The sequence below is a fragment of the Pseudopodoces humilis genome, chromosome 3, assembly GCF_049639895.1.
Source record: "Pseudopodoces humilis isolate 2021_Gansu_Grassland_sample_001 chromosome 3, ASM4963989v1, whole genome shotgun sequence".
NCBI classification, from domain to species: domain Eukaryota; kingdom Metazoa; phylum Chordata; class Aves; order Passeriformes; family Paridae; genus Pseudopodoces; species Pseudopodoces humilis.
In genome coordinates, this window is record NC_142202.1 from 16,762,308 (window position 1) to 16,781,563 (window position 19,256).

Genomic DNA, 19,256 nt, shown 5'->3' on the forward strand with positions numbered 1-19,256 from the left:
GCTGGAGGTGCAGGCCTGGAAGAAACACGGGTTGTTGTTCGGAGAGCGTAGGAATACTCGCGGTCTCGCCGCCTCCAGCGCCGCGAGAGCTCCGTAAACAAAACACTCGGTTTTGTTTACACGGGCGGCGGGGCCTGGGTGGCGCAGGCGGTCTGAGCCTGCCCCCATCGCCACGACAGCGACCTTTCCGCCCCGCTCCCCCTTCCGTGCGCTCCGTTCCCCCCCCGCCATCACCTCTGGGGGGGGGGGGGGGGGGGGGGCGGGCGCTCCCCTTCCCCCCCCCTCACGCCGGGACGGGGCGGGGCCGGGCGCGCGCCCCGGGGCGGGGGGGGCGGACCGCGCCATCGCTCGTGCAGCCAATGGCGCGCGGCCACCCCGCGATTCAAACGGCGCGTCCCGGCCAATGGGCGCGGTTGGCGGGCGGGAGAGGGGGCGGGGCCGTGCGCGCGGCCGTAACAGTCGCTCGGCGGGGCGGTTGTTCCCCACAGCGGAGAGTGGCGCGCGCTCGGGCCCCGGTCCCGCCGCTCCGCGGAACCGCCTCCGGCCCGGCCCGGCGCGGGCGGGCTCCAGGTAACGGGAATGGCGGCGCGGGCGGGCCGGGATACTCCCACTTCCCACCCCCTCCCCTCCCCCAGCTTTTCCTTGGCGGCTTTCCGGGCGGGAAGCGCTCCGGCCTATCGCCGCGCCCGCGCTCGGGCCTCGCTCCCGGTGGGCGGACGGGCGGCTTGGGCCCCTCGCTTGGGGCCCCGGAGGTGGCGATGCCGAGCGCCTCCGCTTTGTTCGGCTCCTCCGCGTCGGCCTCCGAGCGGCGTTAGGCCGCCGAGGCGGGGCGCGGCCCCTCCCTTCCCCCGCGGCGGAGGCCCCGCGCCAGGCCCGGGCCGCGGGAGGGGCGGGGCCGAGGGGCCGGGCCTCCGCCGGCACGTGGGGCCCTTCCTGTCAACTGCGCCCCGCCGCTCTCGGGCCCTGCCTCGGGAGTTCAGGGTCTTGCTGTGTCTCCTCCGCTCGCGGAGCTTCTCTGAAGGGAAGATCCTCGAGTCCCAGCCCGAGGGTTGATGGATTGTTATTTTTGCCTCGAGGCTTATTTGCGCTTATTTAAAGTGGTGAATTTAAGTTGGCTTGGATAGAGATAGGTGCCTCCACCGTTCTGAAGGTGAAGAGCTAGAAATGTGGAGAGAGTAATGGTGTTGCTGAAAACGTCCTGCAAAGCTTTCTTTGGTGTATTCAGTAGTAACTTTCTGTGTACTGTTAGCCTTGGCTGACAGCATTTCATTTACTTTCCTGCATTTCTTCTTGCATTCAACTGGCTCCCTCCTCTGACATCAAGAACGTTATCTAACAGTGGTGAGATGGCAGAATTAGTAAATGGAATCACTGAGTGTGTGAGAGCTTTGCTCTTCCAAGCGGGAAAACTTTTTTAGTGTTTATTTATCCTTAAAACTGTACCCAACTTCTGCTGATGGGGTGTGCTCTCCCTGTGGCTACAAGGTAACAGTCATCACTTTCTCCAGGCTGAAATATCTTCCCACATATCTAGTGAGAGAGTCATTAAGAAGACCAGAAATGCATGCATGGGGCAATATGTTTCGCAGCCAAGTTTCTTTTTAATTATTTCATTCTTGTTTGAGTCAGCAGAAACTTTTATTCTTTACCAACTTTTAAGCTTCAGGGATATTTGCATTAATTGGCTTGGTATAGGATACAAAGTCCTTTTGATCCTTTCTCTTAGACTATAGATTCCTAAAGGAAAATAGTAATGGTTCAGAAAACATAAATTTAATTTCCTGATAAGTGACTAAACTTGCAGTCAGGTGTCTGTACAGTGCAGGGTTCATCAGATGAGATAATTTTCTTTGGATTCATGTTTTGAAGCCTGGGAATTCAGAAGTTTGTGCAGAACTACTGGGAATATTAGGCTGATGCCAGCTGATACTATGAAAATGATCAGGGGTGTGTAGAGTTTGAAACAGCAGTAAATTAAAAATGTAATCTCTAAACAAATTTTTTTTTTTAAGACTTCCTGTCTTTTCTCGATGCCAGTACTTGTGTTTGTTATCTGAACAGATGAAGGCTGCCTTTAAAAGGTTCAGCTTTTTGAAGTGGGATATAAGGAATGAGGATTGCAAACCTCCCTCACAGGAGGCACTGGGGTGCAGAACAAGGTGATAATTTTTGATAGGGTAAGAAGTTACATTTACTTCTTTTAATGTTTGAGCTTATTATTAAGCTGTAATATTTAAAGAAAAGACTTGAGAAATACCTAAGTTTTCCCATTAATAAAATTGTACATTACTTTTAAGTCAGAAGATATTTCCACTTGTTTATTTTGGAATCTCATATTGGTGAAATCTACCTCAGGCTGAACTTCGTGATACTGATTTAGCTACCAGTCTTTCAACCACATTTTTCAGTTTTTTAAAACTAACTTCAGCTCCTTTTGAGAGCAAGGTTGGAAGAAGAGAAAGTCTTTCTGCCTTTCATAATAATTAAATCATCAGATTACTTTTTCTTTGGGCTTTGTGTTTGCGTACAGAACTGCTGGGTTTTGAAATTTGGCAGAGAATTGCATTTTATTATCTCATGAAATTGCACCTAAATTTTGAAGTGCTTGCTATAAATTGGAAAAAACAGTGTAGGTGTCCTTAGTAACAACTTTAAGGAAAAATGTTACCCTTTTTGAAAAAGATTTATCCTCCAAAGGTTCTGATTTTTACAACTTTGTCTGAGGATCCGCCAGCCTTGTCCTGGTCAGGTTCCAGGTTTGCAGCTGATGCCTGAGGTGCTGCAGGTCAGGAGAAGAAACAGTTGGCTGGGGTGTAGGAAGTGCAGCAGGCAGAGGGGAAATGAAGTCATGGGTCAGGGTATGACATCTGGTGACAGCTCTGAGTGCACTCGGGGGAGCTCCAGTCTTCAGACTATTTATGGAAGAGCAGGAGGAAACTGGCTGCAGGGGACTAGGAAAGAGCAGTAGTAGATGTGGGTCTCCTAAAGTGCCTTTTGGGTGGAGAAGACTGGGCAAGGCGACAGAAATGGGGATTGAGATCAGATTTAAGCAGAGGTGGAAAAGGGGGACCACAACTGGTTTGGTGAACAAGGGCACAAAAGGCAGAAAATCCACAAAGACTCCAAGATTGGGAGGTAAGGAGAGAATGGAGAGTTTGAAATGAAAATATGGAAGTCACAAGAAACAGGGCTATGAATTTGAAGGGGTAAGCTGACTGGCATAAAAGAAAGTTGGAGGAGTAGGAGTCCAGAAAGAAGATGACAGAAACAAGAAACTGGGACAAGAAACACTGGTTAGAAGGCAGAAGAGCTGGAATAGCACATGTCTAACAAGCACGAACTGGAACTCATAATTTTTCTGACTGGCAAGTGTCAGTGAAACCAAATTATGAAACTTTTTTTTTTTTTTCCCTTCATATTATACAGCAAAGGAGATGGCCAGATGTTTCTGTTCTGAAGCAGTTTGGAATATTAGTAATAAAATCCACATGAGGGAATTCTGCTGGGTTTTTTGGTTTTTTTGACTTGGAGAGCTACACAGGTGTAAAATTTAACAACAGCAACAACATCAGAAAATGCAGAAAATCAAATGAATATTGATTGTAGAACCTCACTGATCCCCATCCCCCAACATGTGATGAAGGTCTGTGATTGAATATTAACAGTATTTTTTCCCCAAGAATCTTAAATTTTTACTGCAGGTTAGTTAATATGTAATGATTATCTAGTTAAGGACTAGTATTTACCTTAGCTTGTCTTGGCTTGGCTTCATATCTTATTTATAAAGCAAACAAGTTAAAATGATATACTTTGACACTAACATTTTGTCATTTGTGTTTTGTCCCTGCTGTCCCCTCTGAGTTCCCGTGTAGGTTGTACACATGGTGCCAGTACAGATGTTAGTGTACATTTTACCTTAGACTTTTGATGTAGTCTCACTTGATACATTCAGATTAAAAATATTTTCTACTTTGGATATCCGTTTTCAGAAGGCAATGACAAAACACAAAGCACTTTACAAACAGTTATACAGGACTTTACATTCAAAGCCAACTTTATTTAAGTTGTAGTTGTGTTTTTTCCCAGCACCTGGTGGGGTGAACCAAGGGTAGTAGTCACTTAAACCATGTTTTGTTAATATCAAGTGAAAACCTGATGGTGCAGACAGGGGGATAGAATTTAGTTTTTCAGGTTACTTTGTCATTGCTCTGATGCTGTGCTTTGTTTTCCCATGGAGCCCTGGAAAAGGCATTATGCCCTTGTGCTAAAGAGGTGGAAAAGAAAAATATTCAACCCAGACAAGAGCTTAAATTCCAAAGTTTCCTAACTTTTGAGTGTTTGACACAATAAATTGAAGAAAGTGTGTAATGTGGCTGGAAGTGTTGAAGAGATTTGGGATGTTTGATGCTCAGAAATCGTTGCTTCTGTAATTTCTGTAGAACCACAGAAGGCAGGGTTAGAGGACACTTCAATACCATGTAATTTGCATTTCCCTCTAGATAAGATGAGCTTCATTATGTAATTTTGGTCAAAGATGTGCTTTGCCTGGTGCTGGAGATTGTATATCATAGCTCAGTACTAGTCTAATACATCTTGATGTTTTTTGAGAACATGCAGCTTCAATCTTCTCTCTATTTTAAGACTTATTTCTTCTGTCTACTGTTGGTTTGGAAAAGAGATCACTGCTGTTTTCTTATCACACAGCCTTTTCCCTATTTAAAGCGGAGACTTGTTTTAAGTGTCCCCTTTTCAGTTACATGATACAGAAAGAGTAGGGGAAAATGAAGCCTAATGTTTAGCTTTCATGTGGACTGACTGATTTATTTTTTAGGGATTCTGTTTGGAAAATGCCAAGCCGGAAGTTTGCTGATGGCGAGGTGGTGATGGGCCGTTGGCCGGGAAGTGTCCTGTACTATGAAGTACAAGTGACCAGTTACGATGATGTTGCTCATCTTTATACTGTCAAGTACAAAGATGGAACTGAACTTGCACTGAAAGAAAGTGATATAAGGGTGAGTACACATGTTTTTAATTATCAGTACTTCGACTTAGGACTGGGTTGTTATTTTTCAAATTCTTGTTATCTGTGTCTTCAAGGAATCTGCGCTAAATTAGTTTCTTATGCGACGCCTCAAGTAGAAGTTCAGAATGACTCCATCTTTAAAGTATCGTGGTTGTTCTGTTTCTGTAAAAAAAGTGTAATATTTTTGAGGCAACCAAATCTAATCCTTCAGGAGCTCTATAGCATGATTTTTCATGAAAAATTGGTTTGGGTACCTTACAAAGGTAGTAATCAGTGGGTTGATACTAATTTGATGGTTTTCCATCTCTAAATAAGAAAATTTGGTCATAAATGAGAAGATGCATTTAAAGGTCACTGTAAATATAAACAATGCATGCCCTTCAAGCACATACTTAAAACATCTGCAAATAGCTTTTATTTGTTTAAGTCCTCAAAGGCTTCATGTGGTATTTTGCTGTATTTATTACAATTACAAGCCCTTGAGAAGGGTTCATGTAATATAAACACATTCCTTCCTCTTTACATATTGTTATTATTTCATATCATCGAGGCCTTTGAAACTTGGTAGAAGTTTCAGTTGAAAATGAGTAATGCAGGAGGAAAAAACCCTGTCTGAATGTTCACTGTAGTCCATTTCCATGGCCTGTTCTGAAACCTGCATAGTTTCAAAGCCAACTTGTGTGTCTTTATGTGAACTATAGTGTCACTTCTTGGTGGCAGTGTCCATGCCCAGTAACTGGCCTTCTCTTTTGGGACCAAAATGTTTCTGCCTTGAGGTACACAACTGTTTTCACTGCTTTAAGACTTTCTGACTTGTTACTTCTGCAATGCAGGTTAGCAGACTCAAGCTGGGAAAATGCCTTTCTTTGTCATGAAACATTTATGCATTATAAAAATTGGATTGTGGGAATTTTACATGGGGAAATCAGCATTGTAGACTTCAGAGAAATCACTTAGTGCTTTTGGAGTAAGCTGTTCATGAAGATAGTTACAGGATACAGTGAAATGCTTAGGATGACTTGGTTTTTTTTTAGTGTTGATTTGCTCTGTATTGCCTCACACAGATGATGAATCTTGCTATCTTAAACGTATTAATTAAGCTGAGTAGTGGAAATGAGAGCAGTCTCTGAGGACTTACAAGACAGCTCTCAATTCCTTTCCCTATGCACAGGATTGAGAGGGTGGTGTGCTTAACAGCTTGGTGCTCACTTTGGTAGTTTACATCCATATCCTCTTTTCTGTAGCTTCAACAGGAATTGCCAGCAGCAGTTGGACTTGGAACAGGCTTGTTTGGGAATTGCCAGCAAAATGAGTATTCTTCAGTTGCTCTTTCTCAACAGCCTTTGTAGAGCATCAGTAGAGGAAATACGAGACAGATCTATAGAACTGTATGCCAGAGTCCTCAGCACAAAAACACCCCATGTTTCTAAAATTGTTCTTTAGGATGTGGATAAGATTTTGCTTTCTTTCCATCTTTCTTTTAGTCACAGTCAGCATTCAAACACAGGAAGAGTCAGTCTTCTTCAAGTTCTCCCTCCAGAAGAAGTAGCAGCAGATCTCGATCTCGGTCTCGGTCTCCTGGTCGGCCAGCAAGGGGCAGACGTCGTTCTGCTTCCCAAAGCAGAGAACACAAAGATGACAAAAAGAAAACCATTCAGGAGACCAGCTTAGCTCTACCGGTATTGGTTTTGTTTTGTTTTTTTTGTATGTGGTTTTGCTCGATTTTTTTTTTTTTTTTTTTTTAATTAAAAGAATCTTCGGCTATTTGTGTAAGATTGGTTTAATGCAGGCTGGGTTTACCATTGCAAAAAAAAGCTTATAAAAGCGAGCTGCAGCTCATGTTCCCTGGACAGCATAATTACCTGCAAAAATATATCTCATAACTGCTTTTTTTTCTTTAGAAATAGGGTTTCTAGCTTGCAAAGTTTGAGGAAATTCTTGAGAGGTAAACCAAGATTATAAAGTTCCACTTGAATCTGGTGATACTGCAAACTTCTCAGAATCCAAACAAACACAAATTTTTTAATATTTAATATTGAAGTCATTAGCCATCTGCTTCCACATGTGAAATGGGGAAAAAGGAAGTTAGCTTACTTTTTTGGTGTGTTAATTGGTATGTAGCAGGTATGTATTTGGATTTGAAATAAAATTAGTTCTATTATCATATACAGTTTATTACAATAGTAGTGGAAAGCATGCAGTGTGGAATATTTAAATACAGTCTTGCTGATGGATAATATTGCAAAACTGTAAGGATTTCTAAGTTTACCAAAATCTGGTAATTTAGCTGAAGCTCATTAGGTTTGTTCTTACCATTTTTGTGAAGATTGAGTGCTAAAAATGGTTCTGGTGATCTTTATGTGAAGATGAGTAGAGGTGATGTTTCTCTGTCAAGAGACAAACAGCATTTCTTCTGCCTCTTGTGCCCTTGAGATGGCTTCTCGCTTGTCTGAGGCACAGTCCCTTGAAATGGAAATGCATTCTGCTGATTTATTGAAAATTATCATAGTTTATTTAGGTTTCAGCTAAACTAAAGCAGATTAATATAAACTAGCTAGATAGGTTTAGTAAATTGCTGCTCTTAGGCACTGAGACAGTTGTGGGATTTGTTTTGCAGTAAACTCCTTTAGAACTGTGTGATCCAGTGCCTGTGGATCACAAGCTAGTTGTATGTCGTTTTTTAGCCAGCAGCTGCTGTTTACTTTTTGTACTTTTAACCTTTTGGGATAAAAGGTTCAGAAATCTTTGGTGGTCTTGTCCTGGATTCTATATGAGGAGTAGGATTGATCTGTTTGCTCTTGTGTGACTAGAAAGACCGTATTCTCTTCAACAAAACTTTGGTTGAAATAAAACATGTAAGTCATGTCTTCCCAGAGCTGTGTAAGCTAGACTCATGAGAAGAATTTTTATGAGAGAATTTATTTCTTCAGAGATATTTTATAGAAAACAAAAATTTCAGTTTCGCAGAACAGTGCAGTGTACAGGACCCTGAAAGCTTAAACTGTGTTTCTTCCTTTAACCAGAAACCGAGTGAGAATAACACCAAGAGGTACAATGGTGAACCTGAGAGTACAGAAAAAAATGACACATCCTGCATCATCTTGGAGGTAGGAACATGGAATTTGCTCGTAGCTTTTTGTCATGTTCCTAGCTTGTCTCTCAGAAATTCCTAGAAAAGGGCAATACAATAATCAAGCAAAAATAAAACTTAGAGGTTAAGTAAATTTGCTACAGAGAAAGTGATTTTTTTTTTTTCCTTAGTCCTGATTGTTATCTAATGCCCAGGCATATGGCAGAAGGGAAAGGAGGAGGGTGGCAGTGGATGATCTGTACTGGAACTGCTGATGATTTATAATTATGGCCCAACAGGTTACAGTGCCTGGTTATAGAAGTTTCTTTATATGAATGGATAATTGTATATTGGTGCTTTATAGTGAGTAATGTCCTCTGAAATATACAGTATTGAACTAGAATAAAGTAAAATCACTGAGCAACTCTTTAGTAAATTATTTTTATTCATTCACAGCAAAAGTTAAAACCAGACCTGGAAATCAAGCGTGTGCTTGAGCAGTACAGCTTGCGTTCGAGGAAAGATGACAAAAAAGAAGAGATCTATTCAGAGAAAAAGACTTTGGTGGCTGTAAAACCAATTGAGAAAGTACCAACAAAAACAAAGGAGCTGGAATTTGGGGGAAGAATTGGTACGTGTGCAAATTGTCTTAATAGTTGAAAATTAGTACTGTTTTATGGTTTTTACTTATTGACTATACTGTTGTCAACCACTGCTTTTTGGACCTTGGCTGCAGAATTCAGAGTAAAATTGTTGTGTTTCACTTGATTTGGTGGCAAAGAACATTTGTTGCACTTAGTTCTTGCATGAAGTACAGTGAAGATCTTGTGCCTTTCCTTGCACACTGAGATTTATATATTTCTAGATTAAAATTAAGAATAACCAGCAAAGCTTTCACATTTTCAAAACTTAGCTGCTTGAAACTTGACAGTAAAGTATTTTTTCGATAGTTTTTTGATTGTTTTTGAGGGATGTAATGAGTGTGATCCTGTGGTAGATGACCTTGTATGGGAGTGAGAGGAATGTCTCAGTGTCCTGTAACATGACTTTGGCATTGCTGCTGTCTTGTTCAGGAGAAGATAATGACAACCTCGTCTTTGTTACTGAAGTTAATATTGAGCTTTTTTAGTGGGATTTAAACAATTTTTTAAGTTTTCTGTGCTTACCTTCTAACACGCCATGATGTCTGTTTACAGGGACCTTCATGCTGATATTTCTTCTGCCTGCTACTGTATTCTACTTGCTGTTGATGTGCAAACAAGATGATCCGAGCCTTCTGAACTTCCCTCCTCTGCCAGCACTTGAGAGTCTTTGGGAGGGGAGAGTGTTTGGTGTCTTTCTTCTGTGGTTTTTCCTTCAAGCTGTGTTTTACTTGCTGCCAATTGGAAAGGTAGGCTGTTGGGAGCAATTGGGTCTTTATGGGCAATTAAACTGTGTGTTAGGTTGGAAGGTGGGGTATGTTCTAAATGCAGTGAGTTTGAAAGCAATTTAATGAGTTTTTCATAATAAACTGGAATATGGCTGCTGCAGACTTCTGTAAATTTAAAACAGTGCAGCTGCTTAAGAATTTTTGTTTCAGAGCCTTTCAGTAGAGAACACAGAAGGCATTTTATAGGTATTCAGATCAAAGTGTGGATAAACTTTGCTTGATAGAATTCTAGAAAAATTTTAGGTATCTGACTTTTAAATTCATGCACTGTTTCAATACTCAGTTTCTTATGGATATATCCAGCATTTTGGAATGTAATCTTCATTTACAGGAAGCTATAAACCATTCTGGCCGTATGCATATGAGGCAGAGGCTCTCCTTCCCTCTCTTTGTGACTTGAGGGTTACTGGCAGATTCTGAAAGGACACTCTGAAGTAGATCAGTCATGTTTTACTGCTGTACGTGTTCACAATGATTGAAGCAGTTCTGTTTTCTTCAAGCTGGTTAGGAAGAGGTTTATTTTTTAAAATGTTTTTATTTGAATCTGTTAATCTTTTTCATTTGCTATCCCGAGTGTTTTTTAGAACAATGCATGAGATTCAGGTTTGAATGTTTCCAGATGGTTGCTTTGACTGAATGTCTTTCTGGCAGAGTTGAGCTTGGTTTTCCTCCCCTGAAGGGCCCACAGAAGATACTTTGTTGAACATCAAGATTTTATTCTTCCTAGGTTGTAGAAGGCCTGCCCCTTTCCAGTGGAAGGAAACTGCAGTACCGGATAAATGGTAAGCATGTTGCAATTGATTATTCTAAAAGTGATTCTGTTGTGTGATTTGCAGTGCCTCAGCACCATGAAATACAAATGTTGAAGGATATGGTTTGACCAGAGAATGTATCTGTTGTAAATCTTGGATAAAATAGGATGAGCCTTTTCTTGGTAATCATCAGGAACTAAGTGCCCCAAGAGCAAGACGTTACACTGTACAGGGGTGGTAGTGGAATCCAAATACCACATGAAAAAGCTGAGTTTTGTCATAGTCTGGTAAGATGCACCATTTTAAAGTTGGAGTAGGGCTGTAAGTAATAGAAACAAGGAGAATTACATCCTGCAAAAGTGAGTCTCATTGAGGCTGTCTCATACCTGTCTTGGTTTTGGACTTCTCTCTTTCTTGTTTTGTCTTTATCTTTTTTTTTTTGTCTTCAGTTGTGCCATAGTGCTGCTATTCTTTCTGCATTCTGGTAAAGGGAGGAAATAAGCTATGTAATTTGGATTATTAAAAAAAACCAAACTATATCGTCTTGGTGCTTCAAAGGCTAATTTTATAAGCAAATTTAGAAGCTTTTTTGAAGAAAGGTAGATGGCCAGTGACAGGACAGGAGGCACTGGGACACAAAGTGAAGTACAAAAAGGTTCCATTTGAACTAGAGCAGATGAGCTCTGGAGGTTCCTTCTAACCTCAACCCCTGTGACCCTGTGACGGGATCCATAGAAAGTTCTTAGCTGAGAGCAGCAGAGAACTACCTGCTCCTGTTTGGGCATCAATACATTCTGCATGATTTTATACTCTCAACATATGCAAAAGGTTTTATGTTATCACTTGGTAAATCATCTTAGTACTTTAATTACTGCTATCTGTATCAAGGTATATATGAAGATAATTCAGAGAATATGGTTGTCTCAGCTGTCCCACAGATAAGGTTTTGTGACCTGCTATCATTATCCATTTGTAGTGTCAGTGTCCATTTTTCCACTAAAATCTGAAATTGGATCCTATGGCATAAAAAATTGAGAGGTATTCAGAGTGCTCTTGCCTCTTGTCCTTTTGATGAGCAGTTTCAGGGCTTAGAGTCTCTTAGTTATATTGCTGTACCCTAAAAGTCTGAACTGTGGGATTTCCAAGATGTTACTGGGTTATAGACAAATATTGTAAGAAGTAAAAATGCAGAAATGTTGGATTATGTAGGTCCTATTAGAACAATTTTTATTTTTTTAAAATTTTGACTAATATGCCTTTATTCTACATCCTTTAGGGTTTTATGCTTTTATTTTGACTGCTGCAGCTATTGGAGTTTTATTATACTTTCAATTTGAGCTTCATTATTTGTATGACCACTTCATGCAGTTTGCAGTGTCAGCTGCAGCTTTTTCTTTGGCACTGAGCATTTATCTGTACGTTCGATCCCTGAAAGCACCTGAGGAAGAACTAGCACCAGGTGGAAATTCTGGTGAGTTAGAACATTCTGGATAATTTCTTTCCAATTGTTTGTTGTAGTTTCATTTTTACAAATTGAAGGCTAGATATAGGGCTGGTTATATTAAGACCGTGACTTTTGCTTTTTTCTGTGAAGTGCTTTTTATTTATTTATATTTATTTATTTTTATTGCAATCCCAGTCCCACATATCATGAAGTCAGGGCATGGTATTTTGCTTCTTGTCCACCTTTTTTGATGGATGGGTAATTGTCACAGCTAAAAGGAATTATTTTTCCCAGACAAAAGCAATTAAATAGAAGAAAATGTATAACTAATTAAAGCCATATGATTATGTTCATAGATGCTGTGGTGTGAGCTTCAGGATAAAGCTGAAAAGAAAGAAGGAACAAGTGTCAGGGAGAACTTTTAAAGTGCTTAGTCTTCCTAATAAATAGGGCATCTTAAAATACAAACTGTGTAGATTTTGTTTTGTATTTTGCACATACACTTGAAATTTTATTTTTTTTTCCCAATCTGAAGACTTCTAAAAACTTGTAATGAGAGAACATTAATGGAAAGGGGGATTTTACTTATGGGGAGGAGAGTAGTGGCAGATAAAAAAAGGAAGAGTATTGCTAACAGAGGTTGTGTCTTACCTGCAGGATATTTTATTTATGATTTTTTTACTGGACATGAATTAAACCCTCGTATTGGCAGTTTTGACCTCAAATACTTCTGTGAGTTGCGTCCAGGATTAATTGGCTGGGTGAGTCAGTAATCTGAGTTATTTTATTTGCTAAAATATTACACAGAGGGATTTTTTTACACACACACACATACAATTGATATTAAGGAAATTCATATGTATGTATTTATGAATACTGTATATATACTTATAATGAGTACTGAAAAACAGCTACACCTTGCTAGTTTTCTAATGACCATTTTTATTCACTTGAAGGAAATTTCTACCTTTGTTTTGTGGCAAATGAAAACTCTTTTTAAAGTATTAATATGTTGAGATTATACAGCTTCAGAAATGTGGTTAGTTGCAAACTGATTTGTGATATAGTTTATAGTGTTTTTAAACCTAAACATTGGTCAAAATGCCTGTAGTGTAATAGTAAAGACCACCTTCTTTTACAAGTAATTTTAAAATTAAAGTATTTTCTAACTTAGGTTGTTATAAACTTGGCAATGCTCTTGGCTGAGATGAAGATCCACAATCTCAGTGTGCCATCCCTGTCCATGATTCTTGTGAACAGCTTCCAGCTCCTCTATGTGGTGGATGCTCTTTGGAATGAGGTAAATGTCAATCCCCTTCAACTGTTTCCATTTCTAATTACAATGTTAAGAGAGAGAGGCTTTGGAAATGCTAAAATTCTTTTCTCCTTGTTTCTAGGAAGCCATTTTGACTACAATGGATATTACCCATGATGGATTTGGATTCATGCTGGCATTTGGAGATTTGGTGTGGGTTCCATTTGTCTACAGCCTGCAGGCCTTCTACTTAGTGGGTCATCCCATCACAATTACTTGGCCTGTTGCTGCTGCAATTACTGTTCTGAACTGTAAGTTATAGTAAATGCCATTGTTGCTGTTGGTTACAACATAGTTGTGAAGAGGTGAAGTTTTAGCTCAGATGCAGCAGTCATTGTCTGGCTCCTGTGAAATACGAAGAATATAATAAATTTTCATTTTAGCAAATGAAGGATAGGTGGGACTCTAAACGCCTAATTGTTCTGTTGAGAGGCAGCTCTAGGTGGGTGCTGTCTGGAGTTGAAGTGACTTCTGAGTTCACTTTTAAAAAAAATAGTCAGTACCTAGTTGGCAACTCTCTACTGAACCTAGGGAAAAAGTAACTATTTCCATCTCCTTCCCTGATGACCACAGTTACAAACACGTCAGTAGAAAACATCTTTTTTTATCAAAGCTGAGTGCTTTGAGAAAAGATCTCACATCTTTAGGCAACATTAAATTTGTAGCAACATAGCCTTGTTGTCTCTATTATCTGCACAGGAAACCCAAAAAAACCCACTCATATTTTGTAGACATGTCAAAGAATTGGAAAAAATGAGAAGACGTACAACTTAATATATGTGCAATACTGAAAAACAGAAAATATTTTTTTCATCTTCACCTAATGTTTTTTCTTGGGTTTCTATTTATTTTTTTAATGGCATCTTTATTGAAGTATGTTGTGATCATCTTTTTTCAATGCAGCTTTAGCAAAAGTAACTTTAAGCTGTTGTGTGAAAATTATGGGGGATATGAATTTCAGACCCAGATCATTCATTGCCTGGTTCTTTTATTATCATGATCTTGTAAATGGGTAGTCAGTTTATGGAGTAGGTGCTATAACAAAGTGCTAGGCTGCTAAATAGAGCTGTAACCATACAAAGCTCAGCACATCACCGTATGTCGGCATTACATTAAAAAGCTCAGGTTCTTCAGAATCTCTTCAAAGTTAGTAACTGTCCTGGGGTGACCTAAAGCAGGACAGTAACAAAAAGGAGCACATGGAATGCAGGTTTCCAATGGTATTTCTATCTTGTTAGAACTCTGAGAATCAGAAAATATCATTTGAATCTCTGGGGAAAAAACTTCGATGGCATAAGTGTGGCAGAGGGCACGTGAGTGCTTTTGTTGAATCTGAGAAAACTGGAAAATACTGAAAATGCAAAATACATCATGTTTATTTTCAGGTATTGGGTATTACATATTCCGTAGTGCAAATTCTCAGAAAAACAATTTCCGACGGAATCCAGCAGATCCCAAATTGGCCAGTGAGTAAATTTTTTATTCCATTGGTTGTGATTTTATTTGATGGCTCTTTGTAATATTTAAATACATATTTCAATCACTGCATTCACCACAATGCTCTGTTCACAGATCTGAAATTTATACCCACTGCAACTGGAAAAGGGCTTCTTGTCACGGGTTGGTGGGGTTTTGTTCGTCACCCTAATTACCTCGGTGACATCATCATGGCTCTGGCATGGTCCCTACCCTGTGGTGAGTTTCTGAGACTAAAGTGGATTTGAGTAAAAATGCTTTTATGTTTTGTATCTGACTGGGTTTGAAATGCCAAGTGGTAATTATTCGAGATGGCAAACCCTACTGAACGGCAGATTTCTGTGTCATGTCTAATGCGATGCATTTTCTCTTCCATTTTACCCTTTCTAACTTGGTGCAGATTTGACATATACTAAAGATTTACTCATCTTTCTGACACTTTATCATTCAATAACCATGGGACTTACTTGCTAGTCAGCTGTTCTGCAAGTTTCCTAGGCTAGTGAGTGTGTTTTCAGCTGAAATTCCTCAAAAGTGGGAATTTGCTTGGAGACAAAGGCTACCATATACAGGGATGACTTGAAGTGAAATACATTTAAAGAAAGGTCGTCAAACACAGTGAAATTATCTTTCAAAGTGTTTGTTAGTAATACAGTGTTCCTTGTACTGGGGACCCCGGAGCTGGACACAACTCTCAGGTGGGGTCTCAGGAGAGCAGAGTGAATCAGAACCTGGTGCCACATTCCTTCTGATGCAGCCCAGAATACAGCTGGCTTTTTGGGCTGCAGTCTCACGTTTGTGGGTCATTTCCAGTTCTTTTCATCTGCAAGTCAAGTGAGGTGCTCTTAGCAAAGCTGGGCTCATGTCCGCGGCCAAAATAGAAACCCTTGTGTGGGGCAGTTTTGTGGCGCAGAGATTTGACTGGAAACCTGGTTTTGGTAACTAAAGAGCCTAAAATGTGTGCCAGTTTTGTATGCATTGGGGGTGAAATTGGTAGATTTTGTGACTCTAAATTTTAGGAATTAATTTCTGTGCATTTATGGATCTTTTTCTATCTGCATGTGAACATACCTCACAATTTTTGCTGTCCTGTTGAATATTTGATGCTTTAGGAGTATAAAATGCTTTAGCCTTGAACAAGTGTCATCAGCTTTAAACATGTTAATAGCTACCATCTCTAGATTTTTGTCCTGTATCTAAGTTAACTTTCTCCCTTTGCAGGTTTTAATCACATTTTACCCTATTTCTACGTGATCTATTTCATCTGCTTGCTTGTTCATCGAGAGGCTCGTGATGAACACCACTGTAAGCAAAAGTATGGCTTGGCCTGGGAGAGGTATTGCCAGCGCGTCCCGTACCGCATCTTCCCTTACATCTACTAGAGCACTCCAAGGGCCTGATGGGCAGATTATTGCTACAGTTAGTTTCCTTGCAGAGAAAAAGATACCTCTTACCTTTGCACTTGGTCATTTGTTATTTAGGCTTTTAAAGAAAACAAAACAAACAAAACCCGACCCAATGTTGGAGCGCGTCAAAGGTGTTATTTACGAGTAAATTTTAACATGTAAGTTATGTGAACTGACTGTCTGTGACTTCAATTTTAAAAAAATAGTGAATTTTCAAAACTTTGAGCCCTAATTTTTCAAGCTAAATTTTATCTAGAATTCTGAGTTTACATTTTTTTATTGCATTTAATTAAGCACTGTGATGTAAAGTATATTATTTTCTTAATACAATAAATGCTGAAATTCCATCCAGTTCATTTTTTGGTGTTACTTGTACCATCTAACTTCAAATGTCCAATTTAGTTGCCTGAATTGGAGGAGCAGCAAGGTCTTTTTGGTCAGTGGAGCTGGAAACAGGATTTGACTCACGTGAGGGGCCTTGCAGCCCATGGCCAGAGCTGGCACAGCTCAGCTGTATGGTTGTTCCCCTCCTGGCTTTTCATTGATCGCATTTTTTTGGTCAGAGAGGCTCAGCTGGCCCCTCCCGCCCTGCACCTGCAGGAGGACAGAGATGGAATTGGGAGAAGGGGCACAGCTGTTCCATTCTCCCACCCCACATTGAGGCAGTTCCAGCACAGCCTGGGCGCAGCTCTGAGCCACTGCCTGGCAGTGCCCCGGCCCTAGAGATGGAAGCCGTGCTGTGGCTCACACTCCTGGAGGGAAACACTTCAAACACTTGCTGTGGCTGTGGAAGGGAGTAATGAACCTTCAGCTTGCCTTTAGCGCTGAACATGGGGTAAAAATTGTGCCGTGTCTGCCTGTTGGGCACAAAGGGATAAAATGACCACAGCTGGCTTCTTCTGATCTTTGTAAATTAAGTCTTAATGTACCATAGTGTTTACCAAGTCTGTATAATAAAGTCTCCAACTTTTTGCTGTACAGTGTTTGGATTTGAAAAATGCAACAGCTTTTTTAGAAACAGGAGAAATCAGTAACTAAACAAATTTCCAGTAATTTAAAAAAAAATTAATTGAATAAAGGGTTTTGTAAATTAATGTAGTTAATTCTTGAAACAATGGAAGTGTTCATTTAAATATTTGTATTGACAGATATGCTTATGAAAATATAGGAAATGCTCCTCAATCCAAAGTTGTTCTTTTGGTTTCTTTTTGTTTTTAATTTGGCATTGCTACCTCATATGTAGGTGTTGCCTTTTGTACTGTTGCAGATAGAGAAATAGCTATTTTTTTGCTATTGCTATTTAAAACAACATTTTTTACATGAGCCTGTGGTTAAACTCAACCACTTTCTAATATATTTTTGTATATATTTGACTTTTGAACTAATGTATGTGTTCTGGTCACTAGCTGTGTTCTTCGTCTAACTGGCTGTAAATGAGATGCCCTTGTGGTATTTACTTCATAAGTAGAATAATTTTACTGAAATACTCTTGCTTAATTAATTAGCTTTTATTCTGTTGTCACAAGTAAGAGCTTTTCACACCCTTTGTACATGAGGTTTATAGCACAAGTTGCCCTAAACAGCTTATTAGAATATTAAATACAGTGCAGATAGTTCTGCACTTGCTTGCAGGAGTGTTCCTAATAAATTGGAATGTTATTTATCATTTTTTTCAGTTATTTTAAAATGTTGATGTAATTGAAATCTAGCATGTGATTTTTTTTTTTTTTAAATAAAATAACCTATTTTGTACACGGGCATTTTTTAAAGATAATTGTACAATTGAAGTGTATATAATGTAGCTTGATTGTTGGTGTTGTAAGGAAATTATTTTAAGACAAGTACTTTGATTGCTGGCAGAAAATAGCAGTGCCTCTAACAAGACTCGAGAGAATTCACTCATGTGAAGCAGCAGATTAAACTGGGATATTGCTGTTTTCAGTCCTCACTGAATGAATTTATGGGAAATGGAGAAATCATTAAAGGGCCCTGGCGTGCAGCTGGTGCTTTAAAATCTGCTGAAGGTGGGGGCACTTTGATTCTTCAGCCTGTAAAACAGGAGCTGCTCCTGCTGTTGTTCCCAGTTTTATCTGTTGCCACCCAAGGTTGTTCAAATGTCATTCAGAGCACGTGTCTTTCAGAACCTAATCCTGACCAATGACAACTTCAGTTCATTTACATGCTGAATTTTATGTGAATTTGATTTTGAAGTAACTGTTTTTAATACAAACAAGCCTATGAGCTAAAATAAAGGTTTTGCTTAAAACTAAGTAGTGTAATTTTTTTCCAATTCATGGGGCTATTTGATAAAAATTACATTGATTTTTTTATATTTCGTACAGGTGTGAGTTTGCTGGAGTTCCTATTGTACCTGTGCTTGTGGGCTGAGTGTTAGGAGCTCATGTGGGGTGCTTCTCTTAGTCTGCCTGGGCATTTTTTTCTTCTTCCCTTCTGCTACTCTAAAAAAACCTTGAATCTGAGCTGCAAAAATACAGAATTAACACTCAATTTGCCTATAGGATATTGTATTTTCTCCCACAGCCTCTAATAGAAAGTTAAAACCAAAACCAATTAGGCTGTATCCACACAAAGTGTTACTGCATGGGAAATAAATATAAGTTTGACCTACAAGACTGTAGTGGAACAGGAATGATAGTTTTCTTTACAGAAGGATATTTACCCTTAGGTAATAAAAATGTTTGCTGAAATTACATTTACCAAAGCTCATGAAAACCTTCCTGAAGCACAGTTCTTGCCTCTTGGGGAGTGAAAGCTGTTTGGGGGAGTGGGTGGAAATACTTTCCTGTGTGTGGATGGAGAACATATTGCACTGTCTGTACAGAGCTGTTTTCTGCTGGGGAAGTTCCCTTAAATTAGAAGGAAATACTTTGATAGAGCTTTTACTCTTTTAGTATTTTAAAAGAAGTCTTAACCAGCAAACCTTTAAACAAGTATTTTTCAAACATCTTCTCTACCTTTTTGTATATGAGTGTCAGCAATAACAGCATTCCCAAATGTCATGGGAAACATTTTGTGTCCCATTGTGAGAGTGGGGAAACCTTTTGAAGGAAAAATTGGAAGTTGGCCAAACTGGACTGGTGTTTATTTTTATTAGGTAAGAGTGTGTGTTTGTGGTTATCATATTCCCATCATGTCAACATCCCATCCATCTTCCTCTGGACACGATCTGGTGCTGCAGCCAAATGTCTCCAGTAATTTTCCTTCTGTACCTCGAGGTAGTCTGTTCCCCTGCCCTCTGAGTAGGGATAGGGAATGCCAGAGCCAGGGATTCCAGCAAAACCTTTTCCTGTCTCCCCCAGTGCTGCATCTCAACCTGCAGA

The 19,256-nt window shown here is 39.8% G+C and overlaps 1 protein-coding gene across 1 annotated transcript; it reads left to right on the forward strand.

Moving 5' to 3' along the window:
* Positions 1 to 434: 434 nt before the first annotated feature.
* LBR (lamin B receptor) lies at positions 435 to 18,185 on the forward strand. Its single transcript, XM_005523296.3, has 14 exons — positions 435 to 570; positions 4,832 to 5,012; positions 6,508 to 6,702; positions 8,047 to 8,130; positions 8,550 to 8,724; positions 9,290 to 9,483; positions 10,250 to 10,304; positions 11,551 to 11,745; positions 12,376 to 12,479; positions 12,893 to 13,018; positions 13,116 to 13,284; positions 14,419 to 14,499; positions 14,606 to 14,728; positions 15,731 to 18,185. Exons 2-14 carry the CDS (start codon positions 4,848 to 4,850, stop codon positions 15,889 to 15,891), a joined length of 1,827 nt encoding a protein of 608 aa, XP_005523353.1. The 5' UTR covers positions 435 to 570; positions 4,832 to 4,847; the 3' UTR covers positions 15,892 to 18,185.
* Positions 18,186 to 19,256: the final 1,071 nt, after the last annotated feature.

Bases quoted from the DNA above. Each gene is read 5' to 3' on its own strand.
- LBR (XM_005523296.3), top strand. From the start codon at position 4,848: ATGCCAAGCCGGAAGTTTGCTGATGGCGAGGTGGTGATGGGCCGTTGG. The intron at 8,131-8,549 runs GTAGGAACATGG...ATTCATTCACAG, and splicing joins CATCCTGCATCATCTTGGAG to CAAAAGTTAAAACCAGACCT. The intron at 11,746-12,375 runs GTGAGTTAGAAC...TCTTACCTGCAG, and splicing joins AGCACCAGGTGGAAATTCTG to GATATTTTATTTATGATTTT.